This window comes from Sminthopsis crassicaudata, chromosome 1, assembly GCF_048593235.1.
Source record: "Sminthopsis crassicaudata isolate SCR6 chromosome 1, ASM4859323v1, whole genome shotgun sequence".
NCBI classification, from domain to species: Eukaryota; Metazoa; Chordata; class Mammalia; order Dasyuromorphia; family Dasyuridae; genus Sminthopsis; species Sminthopsis crassicaudata.
The window spans coordinates 74,708,879-74,726,388 of record NC_133617.1 but is presented as its reverse complement, the minus strand read 5'-3'; the positions used below and the strand labels follow the sequence as shown (position 1 = coordinate 74,726,388).

Sequence of the window (17,510 nt, the reverse complement as noted above, 5' to 3'; positions counted from 1 at the left end):
TCAGGAGGATGATTTTAGAGAGTCCTGGAGAGACTTACATGAACTGATGCTAAGTGAAATGAGCAGAACCAGGAGATCATTGTACACAGCAATAATATTATATGATGATCAATTTTGATGAATGTGACTCTTTCCAACAATGAGATGACTGATGCCAATTCCAATGATCTTGTGATGAAGAGAGCCATCTACATCCATAGAGAGCACTGTGGGAATTGAATGTGGATCACAACATAACATTCTCAATCTTTTTGTTGTTGTTCGCTTGCATTTTGTTTTGTTATTTTCTTTCTTTCTTTCTTTCTTTTTTTCTTTCTTTCTTTCTTTCTTTCTTTCTTTCTTTCTTTCTTTCTTTCTTTCTTTCTTTCTTTCTTTCTTTCTTTCTTTCTTTCTTTCTTTCTTTCTTTCTTTCTTTTTTTTTTTGATCTGATTTTTCTTGTGCATCAAGAGAATTGTATAAATATGTCTATGCATATATTTAACATGTATTTTAACATGTTTAACATATATTGTAATGCTTGCCATCTAGGAGTGGGGATAAGGGGAAATAGGAGAAAATATGAAACATAAGACTACGCAAGGGTCAATGTTGTCAAATTATCCATGCATATATTTTGAAAAGAAAAAGCTTAAAAAAAAACGTTACTCATCTTCTCATCTTCTCTTTTGAAGTTAGAAGCCAGAGAAACTTACTGGAAAGCTAGAAATAGAAGAGAAATTTCTTCTGTCACTAGTTTTGAACAACTTCAGCCCAATACTCACTGAGGTATAGGACATTGGTTTCCACCAATAAAAATAAATTCCCATAAAACTCTGACCCTTGGGACCAAGGTTATACATTGAGTGTTGCTGTATTTCTTCAAATTCTCCTCATTCTAATTACTTTACAATTCCTCATTTCATAGATATCTACTCACTTTCCTCTGATGTTGTTCATTAAATAATTTATTATGTGCAATTATATTCCATTACATTCAGGCCAGAATTTATTTTGTCCTCCTTAATATGTGGGTAATCTGTTTCCAGTTTTTTTTCTATTATTAAAAGACCTGATAGTAAGGTTTTGTATATAAGTCTTTCTCTTTTTCTTGATATCTTGAGAGTATCTTGACTGGTAGTATCATTACTGACTTAAAGGCTATTTGGAATTTAGTGATTTTTTGAGCAGAGCTCCAAATGTTTTTCTTAACAGCATTTTACTGTATTGGTTTCTAAATTGTGAATATCTGGATTCATACAATCTGATCCTGTGAGAAGAATTCTTAAAGTATTTGTTTCAAATTCTGGGGGGAGTCATTACTTGGAGGATAGGATCCGAATTCTATGACAGAAACATCAGAAACAAAGATGAATGCAATCTTTGATTTATTTCACTTATACAGGAGAATTGATTATTTTTGTGCTGCATTGTGAGACTCTAACTCAAAATCTATTGGGAAAAATGTAGATTATTAACATATCCATTATACATATCATATTGATAATTATGAAAAGCAGAATTTTCTTTCATAATTCATTCATTTTTTTATCTATTTGGTTTTTTGCTTATTTGGGTACTTGGAACTTAAAAACTGGAACAATCAAGCAGTCTAAGTATATTGGAGGCAAATATCCCCAGAGTTCTACAATGCAAATTCAGAAGTCTGGTTGTACATTTGTTTTTGTTTTGTTTTTAAAAAATAATTATTCCATATATTATACAATATATTGTTATAGTTACTTGCCACCATCATGGCTGCCTTGCTCTATTTAAAGGAGCTATTTAACACAAATCTGGACAAGAGAGAGAAAGAAAGAGGAGGCTTTATTATTACATGTAAATTAATTTGTATCTTCCATCTTAATACTTTTTCCTTTATTAAAAAAATTGTGAGAGCCATAATGTCCCCTTAATTTCCCATCCTTTGACAATTTTAAAAAAGGAACCAGTATATATGTGTGTATATTTATGTATGTGTAATCCTTAATCCCTTAATCCATGCTAACCCTACAGGACAGTTAATCTGGCTTCACACTCTTATTAACTTTGTGATGCTGGACACTTTAAATGCTTCAGTTCCTCATCTATAAAATGAACTGGAGAAGTAAGTGACAAACAATCAATATTGTTGCAAAAAACACTTCAAATGGGACAAGCGAGAGAAAGAGGAGACTATGTTATTACTTACATGTAAATTAAGCAATCAAAGAATTTGTATCTTCCATCTCAATACTTCTTCCTTTATATAAAAAATTGTCAGAGCCATAACGTCCCCTTAGTTTCCCATCCTGTGACAATTTTATAAAAGGAATCAGTATATATGTGTGTGTATTCATGTATGTATGTATAATGGTCCCTTAATCCACACTGATCCTACTGGACAGTTAATCTGTCTTCACATTCTTATTAGCTTTGTGATCCTGGACACTATAAATGCTTCAGTTCCTCATCTGTAAAATGAGCTGGAGAAGGAAATGACAAACAATCAATATTGTTGCAAAAACACTCCAAATGAGGTCACAAATAATTGGATATGACTGAAAACAATTGAACACAATAATTCCCTCCCAGACACACAAAATAGATATGAATAGAGGCTTTCTCTAATCTGCCCAGTAGTTCCATGAGATTAGTGCCAAGATTTGGGGAAGAAGAGTCACTTAACCTATATGCAGATGGAAAATAAGTTAAATAAAAGCGTACATGTTTTAAAAAGAGGGGGACTTGAGCCAGTAGCATTAGAGACTCCAACTTCTTAGAAATATCCTTAGATCCATAAGGAGAATAGCTAAATGCCCTATGGGAGCTTTCTAGTGGGAGTGAAAGTGGATAAGAACTCCTCCTTCTATTTCCCCTCCATGCAAATATCCCCCAAATCACATACAAATGATATACAAGTCATCCCATGCATTTCTGTATTTTTCATATTCATTATTTCTTATCATCTGGCCTTCTAGACCTCCCTCCCATCTTTTCTTCCTCTCTGTTCCCCCAGGCTATCTGTGAATTCTATAGGACTTCTCTCTGTTTCTCCAGTCTTCCTGGTCTATTCTCTAAGCCTTCAGATATCCCATTATCCCTCCTTACCTTCCCCAACTTCCTGCTTTTCCTTCAGCCTTCCTAGTATCCTGGGTTTTTCTGTCCCTTCAGTCTTCCCTTCAACAACAAGCCTCTCTCTTCACTTCATATCTCTTAGACTTCCTTCTGTTTGGTTCACTTCTTTGTTCCATATTTCCTTCTTTCTGATCATCCTTTCCTCAACTTCTCTTTCATCACAATCTCTTCTCTGACCCCATGGACTCCCTAATTCTCTCTCCCAAACTCTGAGATATCTCTTACTCTTCTCTCTATCTGGCCTCCTTGGCCTCCTTTCCAACCCAAGAATCTTTCCTTGTAGATGAGACAAGATCATGTAGGTTGAGGAGGAAGGGGATTAAGTATGGTTTCTTGTTAGGATTCTTACAAGGTGCTATGTCACTGGAATGGATAGAGACAATAATTATCTAATTTAGCCTGCTTCATTATGATTGATTTGATCCTATAAGGAAATGTTATGGGCCAGAACTTGAAACAAGTTACTGAGTGGAATTGAGGAGACTAATTGAATCTAATTTAGCATTGATTTAATCCTACAACAAATAATGGTTTCCTAGTGATGTAAAGATTGGTGTGTATTCAGTGTGCAGCATATAAGCAAGAAGCTCTCAGGGCCAAAGAGGACTTCAGGAGATTCAGAGTCAGGAGTCAGTCAAGGAGATTCACAAGTTGGGCAGAATGGAGGAAGACAGAGAAGTGGTGGCGGGCTGTCCTATGGAGAACACTGAAACCAAGATCTGGAAGGCCTCCCGAAAACCAGCTGTGTCCCAAGTGAAGGAGATAAGATTTGGAAAGAGACAGTAAAAGATTTGGACTCCTGGCTGCATTTGGGATTATTGAACTGAACTGAAACTTAAGGCTGACTTCAGAAGCCCTCCAAGAAACCTGCTCCCAGAGAACATTATATTCTAGAGAAGAAAACATTACAATTTCTCAACCCAAACCTGTGCTTCCCCAGCTTGAGTCTGAGGAATAAGAACTGAAGAACTACAACTTAGCTCTTGATATAGGCCAGCATAAACCCTCCATGACTGAGATATTGCTAGAATATTACCAGGTACTCATAATGACCTCAATTTCATTTGCTATATCCTATGAAAGTGTAGAATCCTAACTAAGTGCCTTGTCCCTCCCATTTTATCTATTCACTGGTTTCTCCATCTTATCTGGAATCTGCAACATAAGTCTTGTTGTCCTATCTTGTCCTAGCTATCTGCTTATTAGTGAACTTTAGTCACTATCACAGAAACCTATCCACAGACAGAACACCTCACCCTTTTTTCACCTCAGCTGTAACACTATCCCCCATCTGCCTTATCCTTTTTAGCTTTAATTTTGGCACAAGACCATGTGTGCTGATGGAAGTTAATAAGATAGGACTATGAATGCTAAGAGGAGCAGATCCATCAGGGTGGAAACCTGCTATATGGAATACTGGTTGCATCATTTTCCAGTGGCTGTCTCAATCCTTTCTTCCTAGAAAAATCATGCAACCTCTGTTGCAAGAATTTTATGATTATAGATTAGGAAAGGTCCAAACAGCAAGTTCTAATATGTAGCAGATAAAATTTGAATCAGTTTGAGAGGAGGGAGGAAGCTTAGCTGGCACAAGGTCTCCTTCAAACACTTGTTCTAGCCACATCTTTTTCCCTTTCTCAAAACTATCATTGGGAGGACCCTTGTAGGCACAGATCCTGAGTTTAAGTTCCCCCAAAGAGGGAGTTAAACTTGGTTTGGATTTTTAAATCTTAATTTCCCAAATATAGGGTGCACTAGGAGTCATCAAACTCATCTGAAAAAAAAAGACCTAGTAAACAGCAAGCCATATATGAATCATTTGAGTGGACAGCAAACCCATATATGAGTCATTAATGTTATTAAAAACTAGTGTTATCTTGGGCTGCTTTTAAAGAGGCATGACTTTTAGGAATAAGAAGGTCCTTTGCTACTTTGTCCTAGTTAGAACTAATCTGGAATATTGTATGTTCAATTCTGGGCAACATGGGTTAAGATGGACATTGAACAGTTGGAAAGTGTAAAGAAAAAGGTAACCAGGATAGTGAAGATCCTTGAATCTATGTCCTGTGATGGTTCCTTAGTTTAAAGAAGACTTGAGGAGGCATGATTCCATATTCTAATTTGCTAGAGGCTGAAGTTTAAACCTCATCGATTGGATCCAAGGTGCAGAATGAGACATCTGCTTTTTGATGTAGACAATATGCTTACATATATATACTTGTTATATGTTTTTTTTTCTTTTATGTTGGGAGGAATGAGAGGGAGAGAAACAAGTTCTCATACACTGAAAAATAAAATAAAATACTGTCATCAGAAAATAAAAGGCAAGTTGCAGGACTGCCAATGAAACATTTCACATTTTACTTTGGCTCTGCACTGTCCAAAAACCTCCTTGAGACCAAGAAGTAATAAAATAAAATATAAATACTGAAAAAAAATTGAAGAGAATGTAAAACATCTCATAAAAAGTCATAAACGAGTCATCTGGAGAACAAGATCTGGAGAGATCAAGAAGAGAAACCATAAGAAAATCAGGACTCTTAGAAAGTAATGAACAACAGCAACAAAGAATCTTGATTGAATAATTCAAAAAAATGATTAAGGAAAATTGTGCCAAAGTACAAAAAATTGTACTGAAAGAGATTTTATGCTCATAGAACTATGAAGTCTTAGAACTTGAAATATCTTTGAAGATCATGAAGTTTGATCCTTCTTAATCCCCTTTTGAAACTTATAACTTACACACATTTTTCCAAAAGGGAATTTGTGGCCCAAAGAGGAAATCCTACTTACAGGAGGTTCCTCATCCAGGCAAAGGCATCTCTATGACTAAAATCCAGGTGTCTTAAGTTCTAGCACTGGATTACTTGCTTTTTATTACATAAATACCTGGCCTGAAGCCTGAGGAGGTCATATAAAATGGGCCAAATACTTCTGTTTTCTACCCTAAAATGACCTGTCTAGGTCTCCTTGTGTGGGCATGTGTGTATATGTGTGGATAGTATGTGTGCATATGTGTATGTGAGTGTGATCAGAGTGGTAGTTTTGGAAATGCAGATGACTATTGAATAAGGAGAAAAACAAGTGGCAAAGAGGAGAAGTCTTTGTGAGCTAGACTGGGGAAGGGGCCTGGGAAATGTGACAGGCAGGATGTACCTCCAATTATCAGCAACTTAAATACAACATGAGGGAAGAAATCCAAGATCCTTATGAAAGAAGTGAGAAGGAAGAAGTAGAGCAAATCAGCATTGATGCAGTGTTTAAGAGATGCTCTCTGCTGCAAAAATATTTGTGGCAGCCCTTTTTGTAGTAGCAAAAAACTGGAAACTGAGTGGATACTCATGAGTTGGAGAATGGCTAAATAAGTTATGGTATATGAATATTAAGGAATATTATTGTTTTATGAGAAACGATCAGCAGGATGATTTCAGAGACTTAGAGACTTACATGAACTGATGCCAAATGGCAACAACAAGGTTATATGATGATTAATTCTGATGGACAAGGCTCTTTTCAACAATGAGATGATTCAGACCAGTTCCAATGATCTTGTGATGAAGTGAGCCATCTACACCCAGAGAGAGGACTTGAGAACTGAGTGTGGATCACAACATAGCATTTTCACTTTTTTTGCTGTTGTTTGCTTGCATTTTATTTTCTTTCTCACTTTTTTTCCTTTTTGATTTGATTTTTCTTGTGGAGCAAGATAAGTGTATAAATATGTGTGCATGTATTAAATTTAACATATATTTTTACCATATTCAACATATGTTAGATTACTTGTTATTTATGGGAGAGGGTAGGGGGAAAGAGGGAAAAATTGGAACACAAGGTTTTGCAAGGGTTAATGTTGAAAAATTATCCATGCATATGTTTTGAAAATAAAAAGCTATGATTAAAAAAAAGAGATGATCTCTAGTATATTTGGGTTCCTTTTCTAATCTAAGCTAATACATGAATTACTGGACTATATCAGTGGGAACAGTTTTTAAATGGCAAATTCCTTAAGCCTATGATGTCCCAACTTGTAATAAAAGCAACAAACTTCTCCCTCCCCCCCCACTCTCTAACAGAGAGGCAGCTATGAATTAGTGATTAGGTAATGAAAGCTTATATTGAAGTCCTATGAATCAGTCTGGATGTATTACCATTAGCAAGATATCTTTGTGCCCAAGTAAATTCACTCAGATTATATAGCTGATAGGTAGAGAGAATTTTCATACTAGAAATTCTCTATATCATTTGATTTATAGGTCAGGGTCACTTTCTAACATTCTTCCTAGCACAGCACGAGGAAGCTATGATCTATTGTAGAAGTTGCCTCCTTCAAAGTTGTCATTGGTCATATTCCTCTGAGGGAACCGAAATGACTGAATAATCACAATAGGTATAGACTAATATATCATACTGTATAGCAAGATAAGATAAAAATGAGTGCTCGATTTAGAGTAAAGAGTGATATCACAAGCAAATTAGGGGAGCATGGAAAATTTTATCTCTTAGACGTATGAATAAAGAAAGAATTTATGAGAGCATCATGTGATACAAAATGGATAATTTTGGTTATTTTAAATTAAAAAATATTTTTTACAAACAAAACCAATGCTGCTATGATTAGAAGGAAAGCAGAAAATTGGACAAAAAATTTCTCTGATAAAATCATTATTTCTCAAATGTATAGAGAAATGAGTAAAATTTATAAGATTAAGAATCCTTCCTCAATATATAAATGGGCAGTTTTCAGAAGAAATAAAAGCTTCTTATAGTCATATGAGAAAATGCTCTAAATCACCATTGATTAAAGAAATGAACATTAAAACCAATTCTGAGGTACTGCCTTTCACCTATCAGATTGGCTAATATGACAGAAAATGAAAATGATTAATATTGGAAAGAATTTGAAAAAATAGACGCACTAATGCTCAGTAGATGGAATTGTGAATGGATCCAAATATTCTGGAGAACAATTTGTAATGTGAAAAAAACTATAAAACCTTGCATATCCTTTGACCCAGCAAGACCACTAGTAGTTTCTCAAAGTTACCAAAGAAAAGGGATAAGGATGTACATGTATAAAGCTATTTAAAACATCTCTTTTTATGGTGGCAAATAATTGGAAATTGAGGGCATGCCCATCAATTGGTGAATTACTGAACAAGTTGTGGTATATGATTATCATGGAATGTTACTGTGTGAGAAGAGATAGAAAGCAGGATGATTTCAGAAAACCCCATGAATACTTATATGAACTGATTCAAAGTCTTGTGAGCAGAATCAGAGAATACTATACACAGTAACAGAAATATAGTATGATTGTCAATTATGAATTACTTAGTTCTCAACAGCACAATCCATGATAATTCTGAAGGGCTTATAATAAAAATGCTATCTAACTCTAGAGAAAGAACTGATGGAGCTTGAAAACGCAGACGAAAGCTTACTTTTTAAAAAACACTTACTTATTCTTTCTTTTTTTGGGGGGGTCAGTTTAAAAAAATAACATTGTTGACATGGAGACATGTTTTGCATGACTTCACATGTGTAAACTATAATAAATTGCTTTCTCAAGGAGATGAGAGGGAAGGGAAGAAAGAGACAATTTAAAACTTAAAATAAAAAAAAATGTTTAAAAATACAGATTGCTATTGACTGCTTCTACAAATTTCAGTTATTTCCTGGAACTGAGAGAAGATTTAGAACCCAGGCTTTCTGGAAACATTGCTGGAATATTGTATGCCACAGTGATGTCTGGTACATAGTAGGCTTTGTATCAATGTTGATTGAATTGATTACCATTCAATGAAGAAACTGGTGAAAAGTACTTGCCCAAGATCTCACAAGTAATTAATCTTATAGCCATAATTCAAGTCCAAAGCTCTCAAAGTCTCTCTTTACACATACCACTACTGCTATTCTAGAAAGGATGAAGGGGCTAGAAAGGATGAAGGGGCTTTCAATAATTGCTAGTTCAATCTCTCTGGTTCATAAATAGGTAAACTAATGTTTGAAAGACAGTGGATCACAGAAGATAGATAGCTCACCTGATGCTCAGGAAGACTTGGGTTAAGTCTAGCCTCGAATACATATTAATTATGTTGTGCTGGGTAAGTCATTTAATTCATCAATGCCACAGGAAACTCCCTGAGAGTATAATATTCACAGGTTCTTTCTATCAATGAAATAATAGGCCTAGTTTCAAAAAGAAAATTGAAAGGAAAAGAGAAGGGACTACCAAAGACCATATGATAAATTATTGTCAAAGCTATAGTCAGGAGCCTGTGAAAGGGTTAGGGGAGAAACCTGGGGAGACAACACTAGGGCAGCTGTGGGAAAGGAACAATGTAGGGACAGGACAGAATGAGCATGTCAGTTACATGAAGGACTGGATAAATTTGTCTCCTTGTTCCTTGTTCTTTGCTAAACCCTTTTGGAACTTAGCCCACTTTAATTGGCATTATAATCACCATAAACTTTGCCCCCTTGACTTGGAGATGAGTTCAAACCTAAAATTTTTTTTGAGATACCTCACAACACCAGTCTGTGACCCCAACCTTTTGGGGTATTCTTCTGAACCTTAGCATTTGGTGGCCCTATACAGGGAGAGTCTGGCCTCCCCTGACTTCATTTCCTCCTTGTTAAGGTAACCCTCCTCCCATTTTTTTCTTCCCTCAATCCTATTGCTGGGACACTCCAAACAACTGGGATAAGGCTTGTCTGGATCATCTTGAGCTCCACACTCAGCAAATTTTCCTTGACTGGGGGCATCCAAACTTGGAAATTCTTGCAATTTTCAGCAAAGTTCCTAGAGAACCTTTGCCACTTTTCCATCTTCTCTAAGATGCCAGAGGATATAAAGTTCTATACGATGGCTTTTAGTAAAGAAATGTTATGGCTTTTGGCAAAAATAGGATAGTCCTCTTTCATGTCATTTTTGTCTGTGTCTGCATCTCTGTGCAGAATGTCTGTGTCATGTTTATTCTGTGGGCTAGATTTTATTACCTGGTAAGATTTAAAATGTAACTAGCAAAGAAAAAAACTTCTATGCTGTAATTAGAATGTTGGGAAAGATTTCTTAACAGCCTTGACTCTCTCCTTAAAAAGGGAAAGGCCTAACTTTTTTCCTGTGGACCTTAGCTCTGGTCAAGATTTGGGCTACAGAAATAAAGTTAGGTAATGAAAATTAAAATAATATTTTTGTAGATTCTCAAAGTTAATTAGTCATTTTAACATGGCAAGAAAAATTCCTGAAACATTGGGGATAATTCCAGGAATTTACCCCATTCTGAAAGAAAAGAAAAAGAAACAATTTAGATAAGAAGCAACTTTTTTTTTGCTAATCCTTCCTTGACTCCTATCTTGTTCAGAGTTTCCTACTCCTTTGGGAAAGTACCCCAGAAGATATCAAGGGACCATCTGCACTCTACTTCCTAGAGCCCTGAGTGTATCTCAGATGTGGGGATTCCTAACAAGATCAATATACTCCAAGTCTCTCTATTTGCTAAATCCTCTCCTCTCAGAATACATTAAGAAAAGAGAATGCTAAAGGATTGTAGAGAAACTAAAATTCTGCTTCACTTGAAGAAATAGGGAAAGAAGCAACAGCCATGGGGATTCCACAAAACTTTGCTCAAATACCTCCCCAACATGGCTTGGAAGAATAAGGATGACGTGAGGGTTAGGCTTCCTGGTCAGCATTCCCTGAGTCCTGGCACTTGTAACTACCATTATAGGAGATTCTGTCACTAGTCAACCCGACCTTCAGCTGTTTACCAACTGCCTGGGAAAAATCTGGGTACTCCTGACAACACCCAGGATGGCAATGTGAGGTAAGAAAACCAATCAGTTTCTGTATTTGGTAAGCCCACCATTCTGTTTCAGTTGTGGATATGTATTAGCTATAAAATTTATGGCAAATTATTTTATCTTTGCCTAGTTTTTTGATTTATAAAGAGAAATAATAATGAAAATCATATGATTGCAAAAGTGCTTAGCTTAAAACATGCTATATGAAACTGCTACATTGTATATAATTGCTTCATATTTGATATCTTTACATAGGTTTTTAGATGTGGCCAACATATAATGCCAATGTTGAGATAAATTATTTCTATGTGTGTGTAAAGTAATTTGGAAGCAAATTCAACTAAATTAAAGCCTCCCTAAAACTAAGAAACTTTAGATGAGTAGACAAGATAGTAAAAAAAAAAGTTTTTAAAGAAGCTCTAATTAAAGCCCACTAAAGCAACATATAAATTGTAATCTATTTGCACTGGTAACATTAACATAAGATTTAAGAGTTTGGGAACTTTAGGAAAACAGAAAAACAGCTTGCTACTACTTTTAAAACTCTGATAACAAACAGCCTGCTTCTGACTTATCTAGAGTCAGACTTCTGAGAGCCCTTTCAGCAAAAAACTGTCACCTTACCCCTTTTCCTGTCTCCTGAAAAAGAAATGATTTGTGTGAATTGGAAAATAACCAAATGGCAATTAGAACCTTTAATTAGAATTTAGGGAATCTCAAAGTTAAGTCAATTTAAAAATCTATTCTATCTCAATTTTAAGAATTGTCTTGTTTTCTCCCTAAAACAAAAGGGAAACTTATTAAAGGAAAAGAAATTACAGCCAAGATTATTCAGATATTACTTAGAAAAATTCTAAAATAGTTAACTAAGTTATTTGGAGTTACTGTTATCACATTAAAGCTAAGGTTGGTAAAGATGTGTGTGTAACAAGAGGGATGAGATAAAAGCCTTATCAGTTCACATCCAAGTATGAAGGATTTCTTCCTTCACAGAGTAGGGAGAGGTATCAAATAGAAAAATCCATGAAAACACTAAAATTAGTTGGAGTGGGGAATGGCAAGCTCAGGCTCTTCTCTTGAGTCTCTGTCAAGTCCCCTTGATTTGTAAGCTTTCAAGTTTTCTTGAAACCATCAGGATAAGCAAGGTCATCAGTCCTGAGAAATGAGCTTGTTTAGAATGTATAGTTTCTAAACAAGGAATATATTTTACTAAGAATCTATAACCTTGTTTAATGATTGATCTTTTCCACCAGGGTAAGTTTAAACATATTAAACATGTTAAACAAAAGCTTCTATGTGTGTAAGTCTTAGTAAATTAAAAAAAAAATAATGTAACTAGATGTAAGCTGTGATGAGTAGAATTGTTCTTAGAGATAAAATCTCTTGGGACTATAACTGATATTCTTTTGAGCTTTGTATTTGATTGCCTGATAATTAAGTCAGTAAACCACCATTTGAAAGAAAAGCCATAAGTTACTCAGAGGAATGCCTTCCTGAATTGTCATATCTTATCTGGGTAAGAGCTGGGAAGACTACCTTAGTCTCTGCTCAAGGTTGTATCCTTCTAACTCAGTTTCTCAGTTCTGTTTCTTTGTTTCCCACCTGATTATTCCTGAGTCTGGCTATGAGGTGGAATTATTACTGTATGATTGGTTGTCAATCAGAGATAAGGATGAACTTAAAATGCTATTATTCTAACAATCTGTCAACAAACAGTACTGACAGACAGAAAAATCTGGTGGTCAGTGATAACCAAGTTCCTGAGACAGTAGTGAATAGACCACTCCTCAATTTTACCTCTGGGTCATAAGATTAGCATATTAGTGACCTGAAGAAATGATTAAATTTGTCTTCTTTCTCTTGTTTCTTTGACAATTTTTTTTGGAACTTAGCCTACTTCAATTGATATTACAATTACAATAAACTTTGCCCTTTGACTTGGAGATCAGTTCAAGCCTGCAAATTTTTGCAAAACCTCATGACATTGATCTGTGACCCCATTCTTTTGGGGTCCCTTAATTTATCTTACTTCCCCAGAGAAGGGAAGGAGGGAGATTTGGAGGGATAATGGCCCAAGGACTTAGTGGGGGAGAAAGGAATGTTTATATTTGTTCTATTCTTTTGATGTGTTTCTTTCCAAAAAAAAAAAAAAGCAACTACTATGACTATTTAGCAGTTAAATTTGACATCCCAGATTACAATGTCAAGATAAGAGACTTCATAGTCTCTACAGAGAAACCTGCAGGAGGAGTGAAATGTAACATAAATGACTTTTAGGCATGGGATTAAAGAATCAGACTTGCCAACTCATGATGCAAGGTACTGAAAGCTTTTTTCTCTTCCCACAGAAAATTAGTCTCCAAATGCCTAATACTCTAATACTCTCATATGATGAAGAAATTAAGTGAGTTTGGCTTAGTCATTAGTTTGACAACAGGGTAATGGAGATATTTAGATAAAGAAATTTAGGAAAGATGTGATATCTGTCTTCAAATATTTGAAGGGTTGCCATGCAGACAGAGGTTCTTGACCTCAGAGTCCAACATTAGGAACAATGAGTGGAAGTCATAAAAAGGAATATTTCGATTAAATATAAATGTAGCATCTTGGGAATCCCTTCTTTCATGTGAGCCCCCCCCCCAAAAAAAAAAAAGCTTATACTAGGCTCAAAGTGTACTGTGGGTCCACACACTTAAAACCACAGCTCACAAGTTTTCACTGATGCTTTTGCTTTTATTTGCCTGCCATACATAATTTGTTCAAAGTAACATACCTTAATTAATTAAATTATTTTATTTATTTTTTGTTGAGGTAATTGGGGTTAAGTGACTTGCCCAGGATTACATAGCCAGGAACTGTTAAGTGTCTAAGACCAAATTTGAACTCAGGTCCTAGTGCTCTATCCACTGTGCCACCTAGAACCCCTAAAGCAATATATTTTAATGGAATAACATATAATGTTCTCTTCTCTAAATTGTAATCATTCTCTGTGAGCAGCTCTCTTGGGGAGCTTCTGGAGGCAGCCTTAGTTTAAGTTCAGTTCAAATAGTCTCAAATGCAGCCAGGAGTTAAAGTCCAACTCCTTTATTGTCTCTTCCAAATTTTATCTCCTTCACTTGGGGCTCGACTAGTTTTCTGGAGGCCTTCCTCTCTCCTTGGTTCCCGAGAGCTCTTGTCCAACTGTCTCCAGCCAGCACAAACATGGAAGTGGGAATGAATTTTGACTTTGAATCTCCTCAAAGTTCTCTCCCAAAATTCCCTGAAGTTCTTCCGAAGTTCTGAGAGCTTCTCACTTATATGTCCCACACTGAGTATATACCAATCATTATATCATGAGGAAACCATTATTTGTATTTGTTGTAGGATTAAATCAATGCTAAATTAGATTTAACCATTGTCTCCTCAATTCCATTCAGTACCTTGTTTCAAGTTCTGGCCCATAACATCTCCTTGTAGGGTCAGATTAATCATACTGAACTATGCTAAATTAGATAATTATTGTCTCTATTTATTCCAGTGACTTAGCAACTTGTAAGAATCCTAACAATAGTAGTAAAAGTAGCAATAATGATAAAACATTCTTTCAGTAAACCTTGGGCAAACTCTTCAATGGATATACACATCATCAGTAGGAAGAGCACTTGCTCTTAGATAACACACCTTAGGAAGCATAGATGGGTGGTCCTGGCACTAGATGGAAATACATATGCATGGGAAAACATTATAATCTTAGTAGGCGCTAGGCCCTGTCCTAAATACTTTTTATAAATCATATCATTTAAGACTCACAATAACCTTTTGAGGCAGTAGCCATTATAACCCCATTTTAATTGTCATTCAATCATTTTGTTTATATCTGACTCTTTGTGACCTCATTTGGAATTTTCTTGGCAAAGATATTGGAGTGATTTGTGATTTCCTTCTTTAGCTTATTTTACAGATGAGGGAACTGAGACAAACAGGCTTAATAAATCACCCAAGACCATGAAGTTGCTAGTAAGTGTCTGAGATCAGATTTGAGCTAAGTCTTCTGACTTCAGGCTGAACATTCTATTGTATCAGTAGCTGCTTCTGAAAAAGTACTTGAGTGGAATTAACTGAGTGAAGAAGCTTTCATGGGAATACAGCCTTAAACTATACTTTAATCATGACTTGAGACTTTATAACAACAAATAGAGCTATAGCTAAAAGTTGCAGGTATTGCCCCTTCCTAGTTTCCTACCACTTCTTAATTAGCATTTAAGTACTTCTTTTAAAGGTGATGATGGCTTTGAATTCTATATCTGCTTGTATATTAGTTCTCTAGAAAAACTTAAATTAAGAATTTATTATTATTTATTTGTATTCTTTTGTTTCTGGGCTAGATTTCTGTGATTAGAATGTAAGCCTGGACTCCTCCAAACAATGGGAGAAAAGGTCATTTGGGGGGTGGTGTGGGGACTTTGGGGGCTTCTGTAGGCTATGTAATCTTGTGTTTGGAAATCATGCTTTGCTGACAAATATCTTATGAGATAAGAGATGTCCTTTCTCAAGAGATCATAGTAAACCCCTTTTTATTTTTTCTTACTTTGAAAGTCTCTGATTGTTTTTGTGGACTTTATTGCTCCTCACATACTGATATTGGAGTTTGGGAGACCAAGAAAGTTCAGCTAAATTACAGAGTACAAGGTGGTAGTGATGCAGGAGGTAGCCCCTTTAAGATTCCTTTCTGATTCTCAACCCCCATGGCTGACCTTTGATTTATAAGACCTGGTCAAAAGCACCCTCCAAAGGGAGATATCCAGATCTGAGCTAACTAATGATCTGCTCAGGTTTCCCAATCCCCACCTGGTGGTTCTGGCCCTTGCCGAGGAACCAACCTGGGACTACATCCATAGGCCCCTTTTACCAAATAAAAGAGCCACGCTGGAATCATCTCTGGGCAGAGTCGAACCATGCAAGCAACAAGCTTTGCATCACAGACTCTCTGTCCTCCACTTATAGTGTATTTCTTTCTCTATCTAATACCTTTTACTAACCAGAGTTTATTACTTCCAAATCCTACAGTAAACCATTTTTTATCAATCTAGGTTTTCGGGTCTGTATATTCCTTTACAGGGGACTCTGTGCCGCCACTAGAACTAATTTAACTTTGTATCCTTGCGCCGAATCCAAAGGGGTTGCAGGGGAGCTCCATTTGACTCCCTGTACCCCGAACCCGCCACTAGAACTCAACCCTAATTTTATTTAGGTATACCTTATCTAGACCTCATCAGTAGGAGGAGTTCAATGTTAAGAAGACAGGAAAAAAAGAAAGAAGCCAAAGCAAATCAGTATGCATTTATTAAATACCTACTATATGTAAAGCACTGTGTTAGGCACTAGGAATACAAAAAAAGAAAGGAAAAGGAAACATGATCCCTTTCCTCAAGGACCTCACATTCTAATGGGGGAGATAGCATACAAAAAATTGTAGATACAAGACATATAGGGTAATCTCAGAGAGAAAACATTAGGAGCTGGACAGAAAGACCAGAAAAGGCAGAAAGTGAATTTTGGGGCTGTAGTTAGAAGAAAGCCAAACAAGCTTAGAGATGGAGGTGAGGAGACAGAACATGCCAGGAATGGGAAACAAAGAAAGTTGAGTGATAAGAGTATTTTTTGTGACAAATAATCAAAAGGCCAATGTTACTGGCTACTGAATTTTGGGAAGAACATTTTGATAGATGTGTGGAGGATAGACTTGAGTGGGGAGAGACTTTTTAAAAAAATTATAGCTTTTTATTTGCAAGATATATGCATGGATAATTTTTCAGCATCAATAATTGCAAAACCTTTTGTTCCAATTTTTCCTCTCCTCCCACCCCCTCCCCCAAATGGCAGGTTGACCAATACATGTTAAATATGCTAAAAGTATATGTTAAATACAATATATGTATACATGTCCATACAGTTATTTTGCTGCACAAGAAAAATCGGACTTTGAAGGAAATAAAAAATGCAGGTGGACAAAAATAGAGGGATTGGGGATTCTATGTAGGGTTCATACTCATTTCTCAGAGATTTTTTCTGCGTGTAGCTGGTTCAATTCATTACTGCTTTATTGTAACTGATCTAACTCATCTCATTGCTGAAGAGGGCCATGTCCATCAGAATTGATCATTATATAGTATTGTTGTTGAAGTATATAATAATCTACTGGTCCTACTCATTCCACTCAGCATCAGTTCATCTAAGTCTCTCCAGGCCTTTCTGAAATCATCCTGCTGATCGTTTCTTACAGAACAATAATATTATATACCACAATTTATTCAACCATTCTCCAATTGATGGGCATCCACTCAGTTGGAGTGGGGAGAGACTTGAGGTGGGGAGACACAAACTAGAAGGCAACTTTCTCAGGTTCTCTCTCATTTGTAGATAAAGATGATGAAGAATCTCTTTTGTAACTCAAAGAATCCTTATGTGATCAGATAGCAGAGGGATAATAAGGAGAAAGTAGTTTGAGTTCCCATGAGAATTCAGTGGTAAAGTCAGCACATTTGTGATTCTGCTTGGTATGTCTCATCCATCTGGGGAAAGATACAAGACCAGAGATATATTAGAATTAACCTCTCACTCCCTCATTTCCAAC

The 17,510-nt window shown here is 36.0% G+C and overlaps 1 protein-coding gene across 4 annotated transcripts in view; it reads right to left on the bottom strand.

Moving 5' to 3' along the window:
• LOC141539246 (myelin-oligodendrocyte glycoprotein-like) overlaps window positions 1-17,510 on the bottom strand; it is a 58,583-nt gene that overhangs the window by 30,448 nt on the left and 10,625 nt on the right. Inside the window, exon 7 of one of the 4 annotated variants that reach the window (XM_074261738.1) lies at window positions 16,636-17,448. The exons of the other annotated variants lie outside the window; for them this stretch is intronic. Coding sequence (XP_074117839.1) covers window positions 17,410-17,448 — 39 coding nt within the window. The 3' untranslated portion in view covers window positions 16,636-17,409. Of the gene's footprint in view, window positions 1-16,635; window positions 17,449-17,510 lie in introns of those variants that run through there. 4 annotated transcript variants of the gene reach the window in all.